Source organism: Takifugu flavidus, chromosome 5, assembly GCF_003711565.1.
Source record: "Takifugu flavidus isolate HTHZ2018 chromosome 5, ASM371156v2, whole genome shotgun sequence".
NCBI classification, from domain to species: Eukaryota; Metazoa; Chordata; class Actinopteri; order Tetraodontiformes; family Tetraodontidae; genus Takifugu; species Takifugu flavidus.
This window is the reverse complement of record NC_079524.1, coordinates 17,365,537-17,382,988: the sequence shown is the minus strand read 5'-3', so window position 1 is coordinate 17,382,988 and position 17,452 is coordinate 17,365,537. Positions and strand designations below refer to the sequence as shown.

General features: G+C 51.1%; 3 protein-coding genes across 9 annotated transcripts; 2 read left to right on the top strand and 1 right to left on the bottom strand.

The window, feature by feature from the left end:
• The first annotated feature begins 1,706 nt into the window (after positions 1–1,706).
• On the top strand, positions 1,707–13,041 carry snrnp200 (small nuclear ribonucleoprotein 200 (U5)). Its single transcript, XM_057032334.1, has 44 exons — positions 1,707–2,013; positions 2,247–2,410; positions 2,761–2,932; positions 3,019–3,211; positions 3,320–3,375; positions 3,454–3,552; positions 3,668–3,820; positions 3,889–3,988; positions 4,069–4,205; positions 4,281–4,358; positions 4,498–4,671; positions 4,766–4,903; positions 4,985–5,140; positions 5,228–5,398; positions 5,487–5,680; positions 5,769–5,892; positions 6,178–6,327; positions 6,410–6,652; positions 6,736–6,924; positions 7,009–7,206; positions 7,288–7,440; positions 7,523–7,603; positions 7,700–7,783; positions 7,868–7,974; positions 8,066–8,184; positions 8,257–8,411; positions 8,488–8,677; positions 8,751–8,924; positions 9,013–9,173; positions 9,267–9,494; positions 9,583–9,774; positions 9,856–10,034; positions 10,151–10,302; positions 10,423–10,531; positions 10,608–10,716; positions 10,798–10,987; positions 11,074–11,238; positions 11,392–11,513; positions 11,591–11,734; positions 11,813–11,989; positions 12,071–12,231; positions 12,318–12,399; positions 12,479–12,571; positions 12,653–13,041. Exons 1-44 carry the CDS (start codon positions 1,969–1,971, stop codon positions 12,800–12,802), a joined length of 6,411 nt encoding a protein of 2,136 aa, XP_056888314.1. The 5' UTR covers positions 1,707–1,968; the 3' UTR covers positions 12,803–13,041.
• On the bottom strand, positions 13,042–14,901 carry ciao1 (cytosolic iron-sulfur assembly component 1). Its single transcript, XM_057032351.1, has 7 exons — positions 14,615–14,901; positions 14,228–14,376; positions 14,043–14,154; positions 13,879–13,967; positions 13,610–13,811; positions 13,463–13,529; positions 13,042–13,401 (listed from the first exon to the last, which is right to left on the bottom strand). Exons 1-7 carry the CDS (start codon positions 14,751–14,753, stop codon positions 13,167–13,169), a joined length of 993 nt encoding a protein of 330 aa, XP_056888331.1. The 5' UTR covers positions 14,754–14,901; the 3' UTR covers positions 13,042–13,166.
• On the top strand, positions 14,876–17,451 carry tmem127 (transmembrane protein 127). Of its 7 annotated transcripts, none has more exons than XM_057032353.1 (4): positions 14,876–15,003; positions 15,614–15,898; positions 15,970–16,134; positions 16,207–17,451. In XM_057032353.1, the coding sequence occupies exons 2-4, from the start codon at positions 15,661–15,663 to the stop codon at positions 16,515–16,517; spliced, it is 714 nt and encodes a 237-aa protein (XP_056888333.1). In that variant the 5' UTR covers positions 14,876–15,003; positions 15,614–15,660; the 3' UTR covers positions 16,518–17,451. The 7 variants fall into 7 exon arrangements, 6 of the variants coding, with proteins under 6 accessions (XP_056888333.1, XP_056888332.1, XP_056888336.1 ...); XM_057032352.1 differs by lacking the exon at positions 14,876–15,003 and adding an exon at positions 15,065–15,258; XM_057032356.1 differs by lacking the exon at positions 14,876–15,003 and adding an exon at positions 15,197–15,258 and having other exon boundaries at positions 15,590–15,898.
• The last annotated feature ends 1 nt before the right edge of the window (position 17,452 follows it).

Below are 17,452 nucleotides of genomic sequence, written 5' to 3'. Positions count from 1 at the left end.
GACTGGCATATCTGGAACGCTAACAATAATGGTGTCATTTAGGAGGAGGGGGGTGAGCGGGACGACCTCTGCAGCGCCGTCACATTAACGCAGCAACACACCCCAAATCTCCCTCACCATCCTCATCAGCTCGTTTGAAAGGCGACAGAATTTCATAAAACAGGTGGTTAAAAAAGGAGACAAACGTGGTTAAAGACGTGACGAGACGCTGATGTAACAATGACGCTGGCGTCGGGGGAGCACAGAGCGCACAGCACCTGCACAATATGGCACAAAACACACATTCACACACTTGCTATACAATTACTTTGTCCACATTTGGGGGCTCCTCGCTGACCTGACTGTAGAGGAGTGAGCCTGGAGTGACACAATTACACAATTTGTCCATATGGGCTTTAAAGGAAAGCTGTGACTCTATTATTAGCCCTAGATATTGATACTGGCTGACACTTTTTCTCCATTAACGTGTATGTCTATATGAACGCTGAACCCCGGTCACGCTCTGGCTAGGTCAACCCTGAACACGCAGCGGAATGTGCGGAGCCGTGCGATGTTTTTCAGTTTTCGCAGCCGGCTGTTGGAAGCTCGGAGCGTCCACAGATGGCATCTCGTCAACAGCTGCTCGGACAGCTGAGATGTCCTCGTGTCCCTGACGGAGCTGCACAGATCACGCTGGACACTGAGTGGGCAAAGACGGAACAAACACCTCGACTTAAGGCTGAGATCTCCTTCTAACTGCCAACCACAAGTCTTTAAAGCAAAGGGAGAGAACAACACACCACAAATATGACATGTATGGACGGAATCCTGCATTTGTGTGTGTGTGTGCGTGTGACAAATGTTGCTACACTTGTGTGAGGACTGAAATTACAGTGTGGACAGTGAAAATCATTGTCTTGATTCAGTGTGTTTACTTTTCCCCTATAATGTTGCACAAGTGTAGCATTTGGGGGATAAAATGTGACTCCTCCTGTGGAGGCAATTGTTTAAACTGGCTCTATTATTTCCTGCTGGCTACACGAGACTGACCTCCAGTCTGTTATCTCTGCTGTCTGAATGTGAAAGCTTGAAGACACACATTGGAGACAAAAAAACCAACCCAAAAAACATTTGAAGGTAAAGTTATTCCTTTTTCAGTGGGGCAGCGTAGCTAAGTTCAAATACGTGTTTGAAACTGGCACATTTTCCTGTACATTTTCATATTACAACATTGCTACACTGCGTTAGTATTAGAATTCTTAATCAATTCGACATGAACTCTGTAGTTGGCAGTCTTCAATAATAAGTCATTTATTCTGGGGACTGAACTCTTCTATTTACTGTCCAAGCAATGTGACACGTGCACCTGCCTGTGGTTATTTGCGGTATTACATGGAATAAACATATTTATAGGGATTCCATTTTTTACTATTAATTATTTCAACAGAGATGCAGATTCTGCTATGGTTTTTGGCTGTTTGGTGTCTGTTTACCTTTTGGGACGTTTATTCACTGCTCCGTTTTCTGGTGGCTTTTTGTGAAATGTCCAAAATAATATTGCATTTGGGGGGAAATGAAACATTATTTAAATATACAGAAACAGAACCTCGTAGTTAGTGGCGAACACGCATCGATATGTTGACTAGTCGTGTGCGTAAAAATCGGTTTTTAAAGATAGCTACTCCCCGCCGATAGGGGGCCGTCTGTGATTTTATTCTCTGTTCTAAATGTAAACTTTGACCCCGGAAGCGGAAACGAGGTGCAGTTTATTGTGCGCTCGCGACAGCGCTGCTTCGTAACGTAGAGCAGACGCGTTTGCTTGAATGAAACGCGGACATTTTGTAAACATTTTATCTTTTACAGATCCAAAATTGTGCTCACTTTCTTGACATTGCTACAGAGTAGCGGTAAATATTTGGATGTCCGGAGTCTGTGGCTCGTTCACTGCGAGTTAAAGTAGGCTAAAACTCAGAAGACGGAACTCGCACCATGGCGGATGTTACCGCTCGTAGCCTGCAGTACGAGTACAAAGCTGTGAGTACGCACACAATTCAGCCCTTTACAACAAGCACACATGGACTAATGGATCATTACACGCCGCCTATTGAAGACACGATCATCTAAGATATTCAGTCATATTTAAAATCACCTTTATATATTTTCTATTGCTAATCCTGATTTAGCTAGCCACTTATCTAGCTAGCAATTAGCATTAGCCGAAGCCTCATGGAACGTCAACTAATATTGTCTCCTTACGGAACGTTTAGAACTCGAACTTGGTCTTACAAGCTGATCGGTCTCTGATCGACCGAACACGGAGAGATGAACCCACCGGAGAGGTGCTTTCCCTGGTGGGAAAGCTCGAAGGGAGCAAGATGGGTGATAAAGCCCAGAGGACCAAGCCTCAAAAGCTGGAGGAACGTCGAGACAAGTCAGTAGCCTCTTTCCAACTAGTTGTTTACACATTTTATACAAGTATATTGGTATAGTTTCACATTATGATGTACAACAATAAACTATACATATGCTCCTATTTTGCTTATGCTGTTATTCAGATTTTCTATAGTGTGTTCTGACTGTTTGCTTGTTTCCTTAATACTGCCGCAACACCAAAAACTGAAATTACCCCTAATTACAGAAAACACGCAAGCCTTTAAAAGCAGGCGTAGTTTACTAATTTTGATTCTTTTTCTCATGGTGATTAATTGATCGATCAGTTTGTGTTTTAATGCGATTTTCTTCATTTCACGTGATCCTTGTTTCCATTGTTTTCTTGTGTAGGAGGCGGAAAAGAGATGAAGACAGGCATGATATTAATAAAATGAAGGGCTTTACACTTCTGTCAGAAGGGATTGATGACATGGTGGGCATCGTGTACAAGCCTAAAACTAAGGAGACCAGAGAGACGTATGAAGTGCTCCTTAGCTTTATCCATGCCGCTTTAGGAGATCAGGTGAGAAACATTTTTCACGCTTTTCGTTCATTGTACAATATAAAATGATGTCGGCCCGAATTATTTATCACTCTGATTGTTATCAGCCTCGGGATATCCTGTGTGGAGCAGCTGATGAAGTATTGGCAGTGCTAAAGAATGATAAAATGAGAGACAAGGAAAGACGACGAGAGGTCGAGCAACTTCTTGGTCCAGCTGATGACACACGTTACCATGTGTTGGTTAATTTGGGCAAGAAGATCACAGACTACGGAGGGGACAAGGATCTACAGAACATGGGTGAGTGCACAGCAGAAAAACACGCGGAGTGAATAGAAACGGCCGGAATTAAGGCATGACCAATGGGCTCCAAACATTCCTTTAAAAACATGTTTTTGTGAACTGTAGATGACAACATTGATGAAACCTACGGTGTGAATGTCCAGTTTGAGTCGGATGAAGAGGTGAGTTTTCTATTAAAACACACACATATATTCTATGGTGGCGCCACTGTCAGACACGTGTTTTCCCCTTGTCATAAGGAGGGAGATGAGGACTTGTTTGGAGAGGTCCGTGACAAACACTCGGATGAGGATAGTGAAGGAGAGGAGGCAAATGTGGGCTGCACTCTCACGGCCAACGTGAGTGCAAACAGGATTTCCTTTTAAATTGTGACGTTAAAATACAGCTTTTTAAGGCTGCGCCACAGATTGGATCTATTGTTTTAGCTTATTGCTCTGATTCCTGCTGCCGTAGCTCGGTGTCACCGGTGACGTGATGACTGTGAAGAAGAAAGATCTTCATCCTCGAGACATCGACGCTTTCTGGCTCCAGCGTCAGCTCAGTCGTTTCTATGACGATGCCATTGTGTCCCAAAAGAAAGCCGATGAGGTTTTGGAGATCCTGAAGGTATTTCTGTCCTTTTTAATCAAACTCTTGTGTGCGTATTATATAGCTAATCTTTCATTGTTCAACAGACCACCAGTGATGACAGGGAATGTGAGAACCAGCTGGTGTTGCTTTTGGGCTTCAACAACTTTGATTTCATCAAAATTCTCCGTCAGCACCGACGCATGAGTGAGTTGCCGTTAGACTGGGATTGATTCCTTTTACTGCCATGATGCGAATGGTTTTTTTTGGGGTTTTTTGTCACACAGTCCAGTATTGCACCATGCTGGCGAGTGCTCAGAGCGAGGCGGAAAAGGAACGAATCACCGGGAAGATGGAGTCCGATCCAGAGCTGTCAAAGATCCTTTACCAGCTTCAGGAGACGGAGAAAGAGGATATCATTCGTGTAAGCGCTTGTGTTTCAGTTTATCAGTAAAATGTGGCGGCGATGTCTGTTGTTCATGGTACGTTGTGTTGGTAGGAGGAGAGATCTCGCAGGGAGCGGGTGAGGAAGTCTCGCGTTGATGACTTGGAATCGATGGACATGGATCACGGAGAGGTGACTAGTGACAATAATCACAAACACAAAGAATGTGCACGGCAACACTGAATTAAAAAACCAAAGTGGAAAGATCAAGGGCGTTGCTAATCGCGTGCGGATGTTAGCAAGCTTACGTTATTTCCCCCCTCTGTCTCAGGCGGTGGCACCACGGCAGCTGCTCGATCTCGATGACCTGGCCTTCACTCAGGGAAGCCATTTTATGGCCAATAAGCGCTGCCAGCTGCCGGATGGGTCATTCCGTAAACAGCGTAAAGGTTACGAAGAGGTCCACGTACCGGCGCTCAAAGCCAAACCTTTTGCAGAAAATGAGGTTTGTTCAATTGCTGCCTTTTAGCTAAAGAACACAGCAAATAATGGTCAGTGCACAGTGTAGACGTGGCCATTGATCACTATTGTGCCTTCAGGTGCTTGTTGGGATCGACAAGTTGCCCAAGTACGCGCAGGCTGCATTCGAGGGGTTCAAAACCCTGAATCGCATCCAGAGCAAGCTGTTCAAGACCACAATGGAGACGGATGAGAACCTCCTGATTTGTGCACCTACGGTAAGCAGGACACGTGGGAACTGAGGCACGGTCGTGGTGTCAAGTCTTTTTTGTTGAATGTTGTGATTCTTTTGTGTGCAGGGAGCCGGTAAGACCAACGTTGCATTAATGGCAATGCTGAGAGAAATCGGGAAGCATATAAACATGGACGGAACCATCAATATAGATGATTTTAAAATCATCTATATTGCACCCATGCGCTCCCTCGTACAGGAGATGGTGGGGAGCTTTAGTAAGGTGAGCAGCGCCGCACTGGTCGGTCGGAATTGAACTCATGTCGGTGATCTAGTGTGTTGGAGTTATGGTTGTTTTTTTTAAATTTAGCGTCTGGCAAGTTATGGCATCACAGTGTCTGAGCTGACTGGAGACCACCAGCTCTGTAAGGAGGAGATTAACGCCACGCAGATTATCGTCTGCACCCCTGAGAAGTGGGACATCATCACACGGAAAGGCGGGGAGCGGACCTACACTCAGCTCGTGCGGCTCATCATCATCGTAAGTCCTCCTTCAACCCTCGGCGACGTTTCTGAGAAGATCACGAAACAAGAAAAATCGTTTCTAATGCGGTGAACTCATTTTGCAGGATGAAATCCACTTGTTGCACGATGACCGTGGGCCCGTGTTGGAATCTCTGGTGGCGAGGACCATCCGTAATGTGGAGCTGACGCAGGAGGACGTGCGTCTGCTGGGCCTCAGCGCCACCCTGCCCAACTACGAGGATGTGGCTACCTGCCTGCGTGTGGACCCTGCCAAGGGATTGTTCTACTTTGATAACAGGTGCCGCCTTCACATGGCAACAGTAACACGGGACCAGCTTGGTTTTAGACCAACGTGACCCTCTCGTGTCGCTTTTCCCCTTTTGTAGTTTCCGCCCCGTCCCTCTGGAGCAGACGTATGTGGGGATCACCGAGAAGAAAGCCATCAAGCGTTTCCAGATCATGAATGAGATCGTTTATGAGAAAATAATGGAACATGCTGGTAAAAACCAGGTGAGTTTAAGGAATGATCTTCATGTTGGGTGTAAAGAGACTGAGAAGAGGGGTGGTAGCGTGGTGCAGTGGTCAATCCCATCACAGCAAGAAGGTGGTGTGTTTGAATCCCCTGGATGGGTGGAGTCAGAGGAGTTGGGCTGCAGCGTGAAACATCTGCAGTTAAACCTGACTCCAGAAGTCCTTCCGATTCACTAGAATCCTACTGGGAAGCCTCGATATGAAATTAGAATCTCATTGCTTCCATCAGCTGTTCCTCACCAACTTGACTCTTGTCTCCACCAGGTGTTGGTTTTTGTCCACTCCAGAAAGGAAACGGGGAAAACCGCCAGAGCTATAAGAGACATGTGTTTGGAGAAGGACACCCTGGGCCTGTTCCTCAGAGAAGGTTCAGCGTCCACCGAAGTCTTACGAACTGAGGCTGAGCAGTGCAAGGTGAGTGACCCTGGAGTGACCCCACGAGTGACCGCACAGTCCTGATGGCTGGATTTTGGCAAACCTGATTTATTTATTTTAGAACCTGGAGCTCAAGGATTTGCTGCCTTATGGCTTCGCGATACACCACGCTGGCATGACCAGAGTCGACCGGACGCTGGTTGAGGATCTGTTTGCTGACAAGCACATCCAGGTTCTGGTGTCCACGGCGACTCTGGCCTGGGGGGTCAACCTGCCAGCACACACCGTTATCATCAAAGGCACACAGGTGTACAGTCCAGAGAAAGGCAGATGGACTGAACTGGGAGCTCTGGACATCCTCCAGGTGAGTCTCAACAGCGCTTTATGTACGTGAGACGTGAAATTCCTCTTATCTTCAGCACAAATGTAAATTTTGCTGCATTTCAGATGCTGGGTCGAGCTGGGCGTCCCCAGTATGATACCAAGGGTGAGGGCATCCTGATCACGTCCCACGCAGAACTGCAGTACTACCTGTCCCTCCTCAATCAGCAGCTGCCCATCGAGAGTCAGATGGTCAGCAAGCTGCCGGACATGCTCAACGCCGAGGTCGTGCTGGGTAATGTGCAGAACGCAAAGGTAGGAGCGCTTCTCTTTGACTGCGTCAGGACCACATCGCTTTCAAGCTTCATGGAAACTAGTGTGTGTTTGTGTGTGTGTCAGGACGCCGTGAATTGGCTTGGCTACACCTACCTGTATGTGCGAATGCTCCGGAACCCAACGCTGTATGCCGTCTCCCACGACGACCGGAGTTCAGACCCCCTGCTGGAGCGACGCAGGCTGGACCTGGTGCACACCGCGTCCAGCGTCCTGGACAAGAACAACCTCATAAAATACGACAAGAGGACTGGCAGCTTCCAGGTTCGCACCTTTTGTCCTCTGATACCATCGTTTTCCAATGAAAACACTGTAAAGTAACAATAACTTGACCCTAACCTGCAGGTAACAGACCTGGGCCGCATCGCCAGTCACTTTTACGTCACTCACGACTCCATTCAAACCTACAACCAGCTGCTGAAGCCCACGCTCAGTGAGATCGAGCTCTTCAGAGTCTTCTCACTTTCCTCTGAGTTTAGAAACATCACTGTGAGAGAGGTAATCCTATGCAGCTTATCAGACGCTCTGCATGCAGCTGTAGTTGACATAAGACACACTGAACTCCTGAAATGTGTCTTAGGAGGAGAAGCTGGAGCTGCAGAAACTGCTGGAAAGAGTACCGATACCTGTGAAAGAAAGCATTGAAGAGCCCAGTGCAAAGGTCAGAATCCAGCACAACATTTGGTTTCCACTGACTGCTTTGGTGCGTTTGACTTCATAGAAACGGGCTTAACTGTTCTAAAATGTTCTCTCTTAGATCAACGTGTTGCTGCAGGCGTACATCTCCCAGCTCAAACTGGAAGGCTTTGCCCTGATGGCTGACATGGTGTATGTTACACAGGTAACTTGGAAATGCTTTCTATCTAAGCTAGGACTCTTTCTCCAACCCTAATTACAATGAGAGCAATGCTGTTGCTTTTTCCAGAGCGCCGGGAGATTGATGCGAGCCATATTTGAGATCGTCCTCAGCAGAGGATGGGCTCAGCTGACGGACAAGACCATGAATCTTTGCAAGATGATTGACAAGAGAATGTAGGCGTCTCGTTCTTCTCTGGGTGTCAGAAGCCTGTGCTGAGCTTTGCTCCTGGGAGAGGGTTCATTTCTGTGTCCATGGCTTCCACAGGTGGCAGTCAATGTCCCCGCTGCGACAGTTCAAGAAGCTCCCGGAGGAGGTGATCAAGAAGATCGAGAAGAAGAACTTCCCCTTCGAGCGCCTCTATGACCTAAATCATAATGAGATCGGTGAGTTGTCTTCCTGGAACATCCCCCCCTGAGATCAGCCCAAAGACTTATCAAAATTCCCGTTCCTGTCAGGCGAGCTCATCCGAATGCCAAAAATGGGCAAGACCATCCACAAGTATGTGCACCAGTTCCCCAAACTGGACCTGGCCGTGCACCTGCAGCCCATCACGCGCTCCACATTGAAAGTGGAGCTCACGATCACCCCGGACTTCCAGTGGGACGATAAGGTGGGAAATTAGACTCACAAAGCGCTGCGGGGAACATGTTTTTAGCTTCTCATTCTGCTCCATCTTCCTCTTGTAGATTCACGGATCTTCCGAAGCTTTCTGGATCCTGGTCGAGGACGTGGACAGCGAGGTCATCCTCCACCACGAGTACTTCCTGCTCAAAGCCAAGTACGCCCAGGATGAGCACCTGGTGACCTTCTTTGTCCCAGTGTTTGAGCCTCTGCCTCCGCAGTACTTCATCCGTGTCGTCTCGGACCGATGGCTCTGTGAGTTGCCTGTCAGGAGAACCTCCGCATGGACTGTACGGAAGCACTCAAACCTGTCAACCCTTTCTTTTAGCCTGCGAGACTCAACTTCCAGTGTCCTTCCGTCACCTGATCCTTCCCGAGAAGTACCCACCGCCTACTGAGCTGCTGGACCTGCAGCCGTTGCCTGTCACCGCACTCAGGAACTCGGCCTTTGAGGCCGTCTACCAGAACAAGTTCCCCTTCTTCAACCCCATTCAGACACAGGGTACCCAGTCAGACAGGGCTGCATCACACAAGTGGACCCGCGTGTGTCTCATTGTGTGTCTCATTGTGTGTTCCATCTGCTCCTTTAGTCTTCAATGCCGTCTACAACAGTGATGACAACGTGTTTGTCGGGGCTCCAAACGGCAGTGGGAAGACCATCTGCGCAGAGTTTGCTATTCTGAGGATGCTGCTGCACAACGCCGAGGGACGCTGCATCTACATTACTCCTATGGAAGCTCTGGCGGAGCAGGTACCTCACGGAGAGGCTGGAAGTGGGCCCCGAGCTTTGGTTGATACCGTGGGCTCGTTTTTAAAACCCCCTGTGATATTTTCTGCCCGTCAGGTGTTTGTCGACTGGCATCAGAAGTTCCAAGACATCCTGAACAAGAAGGTGGTGCTGCTGACTGGGGAAACCAGCACGGATCTGAAGCTCCTGGGGAAAGGTGACATCATTGTCAGCACCCCCGATAAATGGGACATACTGTCTCGACGCTGGAAGCAGAGGAAGAACGTCCAGAACGTCAGCCTTTTCATTGTGGACGAGGCCCACCTGATTGGAGGAGAAAACGGAGTAAATATGCCTTCATCTGGTTGTGCTCATGCTCAGCGGTGTGTCTTCTCCCCCTACGACGCTCACGTCTCTGACCTCTGTCCATCAGCCTGTGTTGGAGGTCATCTGCTCCAGGATGAGGTACATCTCCTCACAGATCGAGCGTCCCATCCGCATCGTGGCCCTCAGCTCCTCTCTGTCCAATGCCAAAGACGTGGCCCACTGGCTTGGCTGCAGCACCACGGCCACGTTCAACTTCCACCCCAACGTGAGGCCGGTGCCTCTGGAGCTGCACATCCAGGTGTGTGAGGACAGCGGGACCTTCCTTCCTTCCCTGTGAGGGCAGCGTTCTCACCACGGCTTCCCCCTCTCCTTCCCGTAGGGCTTCAACGTGAGCCACACTCAGACGCGCCTGCTGTCCATGGCCAAACCAGTGTACCACGCCATCATGAAGCACTCTCCCTCCAAACCGGCGGTTGTGTTCGTGCCGTCCCGCCGCCAGACCCGGCTCACCGCCATAGACATCCTGACCTTCTGCGCTGCCGACGTGGTTCCTCAGAGGTCAGTCATGACGCGTGTTTCGCCACCTCTGTTCTAATGAACGGCTCAGTCTTGACGTAAGCTGGGCGAGTTCTTTTTTTTTTACCCCGGCCATGAACAAAAGCTCGTTTTGGCAGGTTCTTGCATTGTACCGAGAAAGACCTGGCTCCATTTCTGGAGAAACTCAACGACTCCACCCTGAAGGAGACGCTGGCCAACGGCGTGGGTTACCTGCACGAGGGCCTCTCCGCAACCGAGCGCAGAATCGTGGAGCAGCTCTTCAACTCGGGTATGGAGGAAGCCTTTCCTGGTCACCGGCCCTCGTGGGAGGGCGGCGCCCTGGAGACCTCTGACCTCCGGCCCAGTCCTGCTGACTGACCTGCTGCTCGATTGTGTTCTGTGATAACAGGAGCTGTTCAGGTGGTCGTGGCCTCTCGCTCGCTCTGCTGGGGGATCAACATCTCAGCGCACCTCGTCATCGTCATGGACACCCAGTACTACAATGGCAAAATTCATTCGTAAGTATTTTGGTTTTTTTGTGGACTAAACGTGGCGTAGCAGGTTTGTAACGCGCTTGCCGTCGTTTCTTCCCAGCTATGTGGACTACCCCATTTACGACATCCTTCAGATGGTGGGCAGGGCCAACAGGCCCATGCAAGACGATGAGGGACGCTGCGTCATCATGTGTCAGGGCTCCAAGAAGGTAGCCATGGCCGTTTCACTTGTCCCAATCCAGGAGAATCGGAGGAACGCTCCAAAACCGCGCCTCCTCTTTCCGTTATAGGACTTCTTCAAGAAGTTCCTGTATGAGCCGCTGCCGGTGGAGTCCCACCTGGACCACTGCCTCCACGACCACTTCAATGCCGAGATCGTCACCAAAACTGTGGAGAACAAGCAGGACGCTGTGGACTACCTGACGTGGACGTTCCTCTACCGCCGGATGACTCAGAACCCCAACTACTACAACCTGCAAGGTGAGTCTCGGATGGCGAACGGGTCCCACGTCGGCGTGTGTTGAGGAGGAGGCGTCTGGAACGGCTTCTGTGTTTTAAATCTCCAGGGATGTCCCACCGTCACCTGTCGGACCACCTGTCGGAGCTGGTGGAAACCACGTTGCACGACCTGGAGCAGTCCAAGTGCATCAGCATAGAGGACGAGATGGACGTGGCTCCGCTCAATCTGGGCATGATCGCTGCCTACTACTACATCAACTACACCACCATCGGTTGGTTGCTTCGTTTGTCCGCCTGTCGAACATTTTAACGAAGGCCTAACGAGCCGCTTGGTCGATCCAGATAGAAAAGTAGCATCTGCTGCTCGTGTTCCACTGGTGATTGGCCACCAATGACCCGGTTGTGTGTCCGTATGTGCTCCTCAGAGTTGTTCAGCATGTCCCTGAATGCCAAGACCAAGATCCGCGGCTTAATTGAGATCATCTCCAACGCCGCCGAGTACAAGAACATTCCCATCAGACACCACGAGGACACGCTTTTGCGTCAGGTGGGAACAATCGGTCCTGATCTCTCCATCACCTTTTTGTGTAACGAGTCGTTTGAAGTCGTCTGCTCGTCCTCCAGCTGGCGCAGAAGGTTCCCCACAAACTGAACAACCCCAAGTTCAACGACCCCCACGTGAAGACCAACCTCCTGCTGCAGGCGCACCTGTCCAGGATGCAGCTGAGCGCGGAGCTGCAGTCCGACACCGAGGAGATCCTGAGCAAGGTGCAGATGCGTGATGATGGTTTGAAGGTGCAGGAGCTTCACGACCGGGTTTCCCTTGACCTCTAACTGTGTCTGCAGGCCGTGCGTCTGATCCAAGCCTGCGTCGATGTCCTGTCCAGTAACGGCTGGCTGAGTCCTGCGCTGGCGGCCATGGAGCTGGCTCAGATGGTCACCCAGGCCATGTGGTCCAAGGACTCCTACCTCAAACAGCTGCCCTTCTTCACCTCGGAGCACATCAAGCGCTGCACCGACAAGGTAGCGGGGGCTTTTTCTCCCTCTTAAAGTTGAAGCATGTTGAAACAGGTGAGGAGCAGTTGGTTTCTTGCTCCCGCTCAGGGGGTGGAGAGCATCTTCGACATCATGGAGATGGAGGACGAAGACAGATCGGCGCTGCTGCAGCTGTCGGACGTGCAGATGGCCGACGTGGCTCGCTTCTGCAACAGATACCCCAACATTGAGCTGTCCTACGAGGTGGCGGAGAAGGACAACATCAAGAGGTGCGTCCATCCGTCCCACAAGCACCTTCGCCTCCGATAAACTGCTGCACACTCTGACCGCTCGTTATCTTTGGGTCTCCTCACAGCGGGAGTCCGGTCCTGGTTCAGGTTCAGTTGGAGAGGGAGGAGGAGGTGACCGGGCCTGTCATAGCACCGCTGTTCCCGCAGGTAATGGTGGATGGAGGAGCTCGGTTCCTGGCAGGTAACGACGACCGACACTGACGTTTGACTGTTGTCCGCCCTGCAGAAACGTGAGGAGGGTTGGTGGGTGGTGATCGGAGACCCCAAGTCCAACAGCCTGATCTCCATCAAGAGGCTGACGCTGCAGCAGAAAGCAAAGGTGGGTGACGGGGGTCCGCTGTGATTAGCGCTCTTTAGCCTGGCTCTTGTTTCACATCTGTTGCCCCCCCCCCCCCCGTAGGTGAAACTGGACTTTGTTGCTCCGGCCATGGGCATCCACAACTACACGCTGTACTTCATGAGCGACGCCTACATGGGCTGTGACCAGGAGTACAAGTTCGGCGTCGACGTGAAGGAGGCGGACAGCGACGGAGACAGCGATTCAGACTGAGCTCCTGGCTTTGATGTGCAAACCACGCCTCCTCGCCTGTAGATATTCAGCCTTTGATGTCCTTTGTGTTGTGCATCTTTTATCCCCCGACTCAAATGAGAAGTCGCTCGTCGACTCGCGTATCAGGATCAGACGTCTGTTTTGTTTTTGTTGGATTTACACATTAAATGTGTAGCGCTGTTTTTAGGATGCTGCACCGGTGTCTGAACTATTTTTTGCAATAAAGACAACTGAAAGAATTGTGTCTTTTTTTTAATCATAAAATGAGAAGTTATGTTTCAGTGGAAATGTGCTGTCAAAGCGAGTCTGTTGAGACGCGTCCACGGACTCGTCCAGGGCTCCCACGATGACCCGCCCGAGTGGGTCACTGTTCTTCGTGGAACTGCCAGATGCCGATCTCCCCGTCGTCGCTGCAGGACGCCAGCAGTCCCGCCTCCTTCGGGTTCCAGCTGACGCAGTTGACGTCCTGACCATGAGCTCTGGTCACCTGAGCAGCCAGACAGAACACGGGCTGCTCGGGGTCGCTGCCATCTTCCTCCTTGAACACCCGCACGCCGTCGTCGCCACAGGCGGTAGCCAGGGCACCGGTCCGCGCGCACCTGCAACACCCAGAGTTGACCACGTGGTGACGGGGATTCTGACCAGAATATGCAGTCTCACCAGTCCACGTCATAAACCGTCCGCCCATGATACCCGGACAGAGTGCACACACATTTCCAAGACAAATCTGTCAAAAAGGGAGATAAAAATTGTTGAAACACGTCTCCGCTAAAGGTATAATAAGAGCTCGTGTTTATTATCCGTCACCCTGCGTGCTCTGGCTGGGATCTTCCTTCCAGATTTTCACCGTGCAGTCGTCGCTGCAGGAGGCCAGACGCCGTCCTGCTGCATCGAAACACAGACTCCACACGGTGGACGTGTGTCCCTTCAGCGTGGCGCAACACTCCCAGTCATCGTCCTCTTCTTTGTAGACGCAGATGTTGTTGTCATAGCTGGCTGATGCCAGCAGCTGGAAGCAGGAGGAGGGTTAGAAGAGCGGGAGAAGCATCTGGCGAGCGGGAGCGGGGCCGACCTACCTCCTGGTTAGGGTGCCACGCCACGTGTTTGACATCTTGTGTGTGAGAGTTTATAACAGTGACGCACTCGTAATCATCCTCTTCGTCCACTGGAGCAAACGAGGGAAGACGCACGTCAGCTCTCACTCAGGGGGCCGGAGCGTTGACAGGAATATTAAACCCACCTTCCCAAATCCAGACGCTCTTGTCTCGGCTGCACGTCGCCAACAGATTCCCGGACGGCGCCCACGCCACGCATTTGACCTCATTCTCGTGACCTTCCAGCACGGTCAAACTCTACGAGAAAAGCAGAACTTTGGACAGGCGGCTACAAAAGTCGGGCGCATTCCGAAATTAGGATTAATCTCACCTCGAAATCGTCGTTCTTCTTCTTCCAGATGCACGTGGTTGCATCGAAGCTGGCGGAGGCCAGGTAGTTCCCACAGGGAGACCAGGCCACTTTCCTCACCGTGCGCTGGTGTCCATCCTGAAGGACACTTTTGCATGTCCAGGAGCCACCTGACACACAGGACAAGCGTTATCATGATGATCATTTCCTCTGACCCTCCTTTACTGTCACTTTCTAGCTAACTTTTCACAGAAGACCCTTCCTGTGGAGCAGAACCAGGAGGCCCATCCTCTACTTGACCAAAAGTACTGAATAATTTGGAACAAGAGGGGTTTAAAGAAGAGGTGATGGAGCTGTGGGACATAAACACCCAGATGGAGGCCGCGGCCTGCTTTAATGGCTGCTCACCTTCTCGCCCCCAGATCCGGACGGTCTTGTCGCCTCCACACGAGGCGAGCAACGTTCCTGCCGGGTTCCACCGGACGGACCAACAGCGAGAGTCCGGGTGGGCGCTGAGTTTCTGGACCGAGGACAAAGTCTCCTTCATATCTGATCAACCGTGGAGCCACGCAGACGTGCACCGCTGTCACAGCCGCCGTTACAACAATAAACGCCAACAACGACCGGAAACACCCACCGAGAGCCCAGAGCTCGTTAAGGTGTCTGACGGGAAAAGATCAACGACGTCGACACAAGGTACGAAAAGTAGAAAAAGTAGAAAACTTCAGCGACACAACTGTGAAGGAAGCGTCGCCATCTTTACTGGCTGAGGCGGTGGCGCGGTGCATTGTGGGAGTGTGAGTCCCCCTCTTCTCTTGGTTTTTAAGCACCCTGCCGTTATTATCATTTAACCGGACGTACATGGAAAATATTGAATGATATTTCATGTTTATTGAGTGATTTTCAGGTTTTTCATTTCAAACTTTAAATGGTGTTTAAAAAATTAGATTGATCGATATCCTCGCCGCTAGGTGGAGTATTGGTCCTTTTTAGACTGCAACAAAACCCACGAAGAAGTGTTTCAGGAAGTCCGTGTTTTAGAGGAAGCGGGCGTAAGTTTCTTTTGTTTTGTTTGTCGTTGAGTTTTCTGTGGCGAGGGTGTCTTTATTTCTCCTCGTCGGGTGAGCTAACCCCTTATTAGCTTCTCTGTTATTACGTGTGCTTTGTCAAGAGCCAACGTTACTGGACCGAGTGTGGTTTTGGTTTCGGGGCTAGCAGCTCAGCTAACGGGCCCGAAGGCCATTGTCAGCCCGTCGGACAGAGATTTCGCCTCCGCATATTAAAGAGGGTCGTTCACGGTCAACCGTCGTAGCAAAACGTTGGTTAGCGCGTCGACCGAGCCGCTGGAACTGTTGTCATTAACCTGCGCATCTGTGTTTAAAGGCGACTATTGTGTTTTGGCCCCAGTGTCGCGATAACGAGGAGCCAGAAGAGAATAAAAGGATCGCAGAACCATGTACGCCCCACCGGGTTCTACTGCCCCCGCGGTTCGGAGGCGAAGAGGGGGCACCTCTTTGCCCAAGCAGCCCGAGCGGAGCCTGGTGTCGGCCCTGCCCGGTGCTCTGTCCATCACCGCCCTCTGCACTGCCCTGGCCGAACCGGCCTGGCTCCGCGTCCATGGAGGGACCTGTCCGAGACAAGAGCTGGGGGTGTCGGACGTCCTGGGCTACATTGACCCCAAACTTCTGGAAGGTAAAAGCCCCGGGACAAGGCCCGGCACAAGCGATGGCAGAGATTAAAGCTCCCTGTTGTTCTCCTTCCAGATTACTGCTTAAACCCGCAGATCATCCTGCTGCTCAGGGTGATCACCGCCTTCTGCTTCCTGGGGATCCTCTGCAGTCTCACCGCCTTCCTCTTGGACGTCTTTGGTCCCAAGCATCCTGCCTTAAAGATCACCCGCAGATATGCGTTTGCACATATTCTCACAGGTCTGCCGCGCTCTCGGTCCGCTGTTTCCGCTAATCCCGAATGCTGAAAGGGCGTTTCTCTCTCTTTCCCAGTGCTCCAATGTGCCACGGTCATCGGTTTCTGCTACTGGGCCTCGGAACTCGTCCTGTCCCTGCAGCAGCAGCATAAAAAGTACCACGGCTCTCTCATATACGTCACGTTTGCCATCAGCTTCTACCTCGTGGCGGGGGCTGGCGGAGCGTCCATCCTCGCCACCGCCGCCAACCTGCTGCGCCACTACCCCACGGAGGAGGAGGAGCAGGCCCTGGAGCTGCTCTCGGAGATGGAGGACAGCAGCGAGACCTTCCCTGCCGATTATGACATTGCCAATCAGTTCCAGCCGCCGCCTGCCTACACGCCTTAGCGTTGCCACGGCGACCTCCTGACCTGCTTCTCTGTCGCAGCACGGCTTGATGATCAAACGCTGCCCCCTTATGAAATGGAAATCTCCACAATGGCGCCCCCTGATGACCGTGGCGTGCACAAACTCTTTTCCTGGCGGGGCTCGGATGCATGGAAGCTTCGGTGGCGGCGGAGGACGCGGAGATCTCGCTTCTCCCACCGCCGAAGTTATTAGTGAGGCGCTTGTAAATGGCTTTTAGGATCTGGTTTTTACTCGCGAAGCAAAAACATTTCAGCGGCCGCCCCCGCTGCCCCCGTTGAAGGGCGCGGACGGTCGGAGGTGGCGTTGCCGGCGGCGACGCGTCCGGTTGACGGAGTCGTTTGCTGTGTATGATTTTAGTTTCCCTCCATCCCAACGTCAGGCCCATTGGTTCTAGACATTTTGATGATGTGAAATAGACCTTATTTATTGTTTAGCTGTCCGTGTTGTGTCCCTCCAGCTTTTGCTCTGTAGACATCAGACGCTGGTTTAGTCGTGCGTGGTCGTGTTTGTGCTGGAGACGGCGTTTGTCCTCAACTCCCGAGGACAAACGCCGTCTCCTACGATGAGTAGTGAGACAAAACCGTCTTCATATGGAGCGACGCGGGCGAGCAGGAGCCCCGGGTGGCTTCTGTACATAGCTGGTTTGTACAAAAGACAACTTCTTCTGTGTAACGTGTACGTTTTTTTCCTCTGCATGAGTTCTTTGTGACAGTTTCTCACTTTCAGACGGAGCCTTTGGAGGAAAAGTTCAATTGCTGTGGTAACTTGTTGATTGTGTCTTTTCTCTTTCCTTCCTTGCGCTGTTTCTTTCCCTGTTGCTATAATTCATTTTCATAATGGCGGTATGTAAATATTAAGGATTTATACATATGTAAGTGGTCATAGTAAAATAAACACTGTATTTTGACTCCTAT

Coding starts and splice junctions, on each gene's coding strand:
- snrnp200 (XM_057032334.1), top strand. CDS start 1,969: ATGGCGGATGTTACCGCTCGTAGCCTGCAGTACGAGTACAAAGCT. Junction 4,206..4,280: donor AGAAAGAGGATATCATTCGT/GTAAGCGCTTGT, acceptor TTGTGTTGGTAG/GAGGAGAGATCTCGCAGGGA. Junction 8,925..9,012: donor CAACCCCATTCAGACACAGG/GTACCCAGTCAG, acceptor CTGCTCCTTTAG/TCTTCAATGCCGTCTACAAC.
- ciao1 (XM_057032351.1), bottom strand. CDS start 14,753: ATGAAGGAGACTTTGTCCTCGGTCCAGAAACTCAGCGCCCACCCGGAC. Junction 14,155..14,227: donor AGAAGAACGACGATTTCGAG/GTGAGATTAATC, acceptor CTTTTCTCGTAG/AGTTTGACCGTGCTGGAAGG. Junction 13,968..14,042: donor GAGCGTCTGGATTTGGGAAG/GTGGGTTTAATA, acceptor CGTTTGCTCCAG/TGGACGAAGAGGATGATTAC.
- tmem127 (XM_057032353.1), top strand. CDS start 15,661: ATGTACGCCCCACCGGGTTCTACTGCCCCCGCGGTTCGGAGGCGAAGA. Junction 15,899..15,969: donor TGACCCCAAACTTCTGGAAG/GTAAAAGCCCCG, acceptor TTCTCCTTCCAG/ATTACTGCTTAAACCCGCAG. Junction 16,135..16,206: donor GTTTGCACATATTCTCACAG/GTCTGCCGCGCT, acceptor TCTCTTTCCCAG/TGCTCCAATGTGCCACGGTC.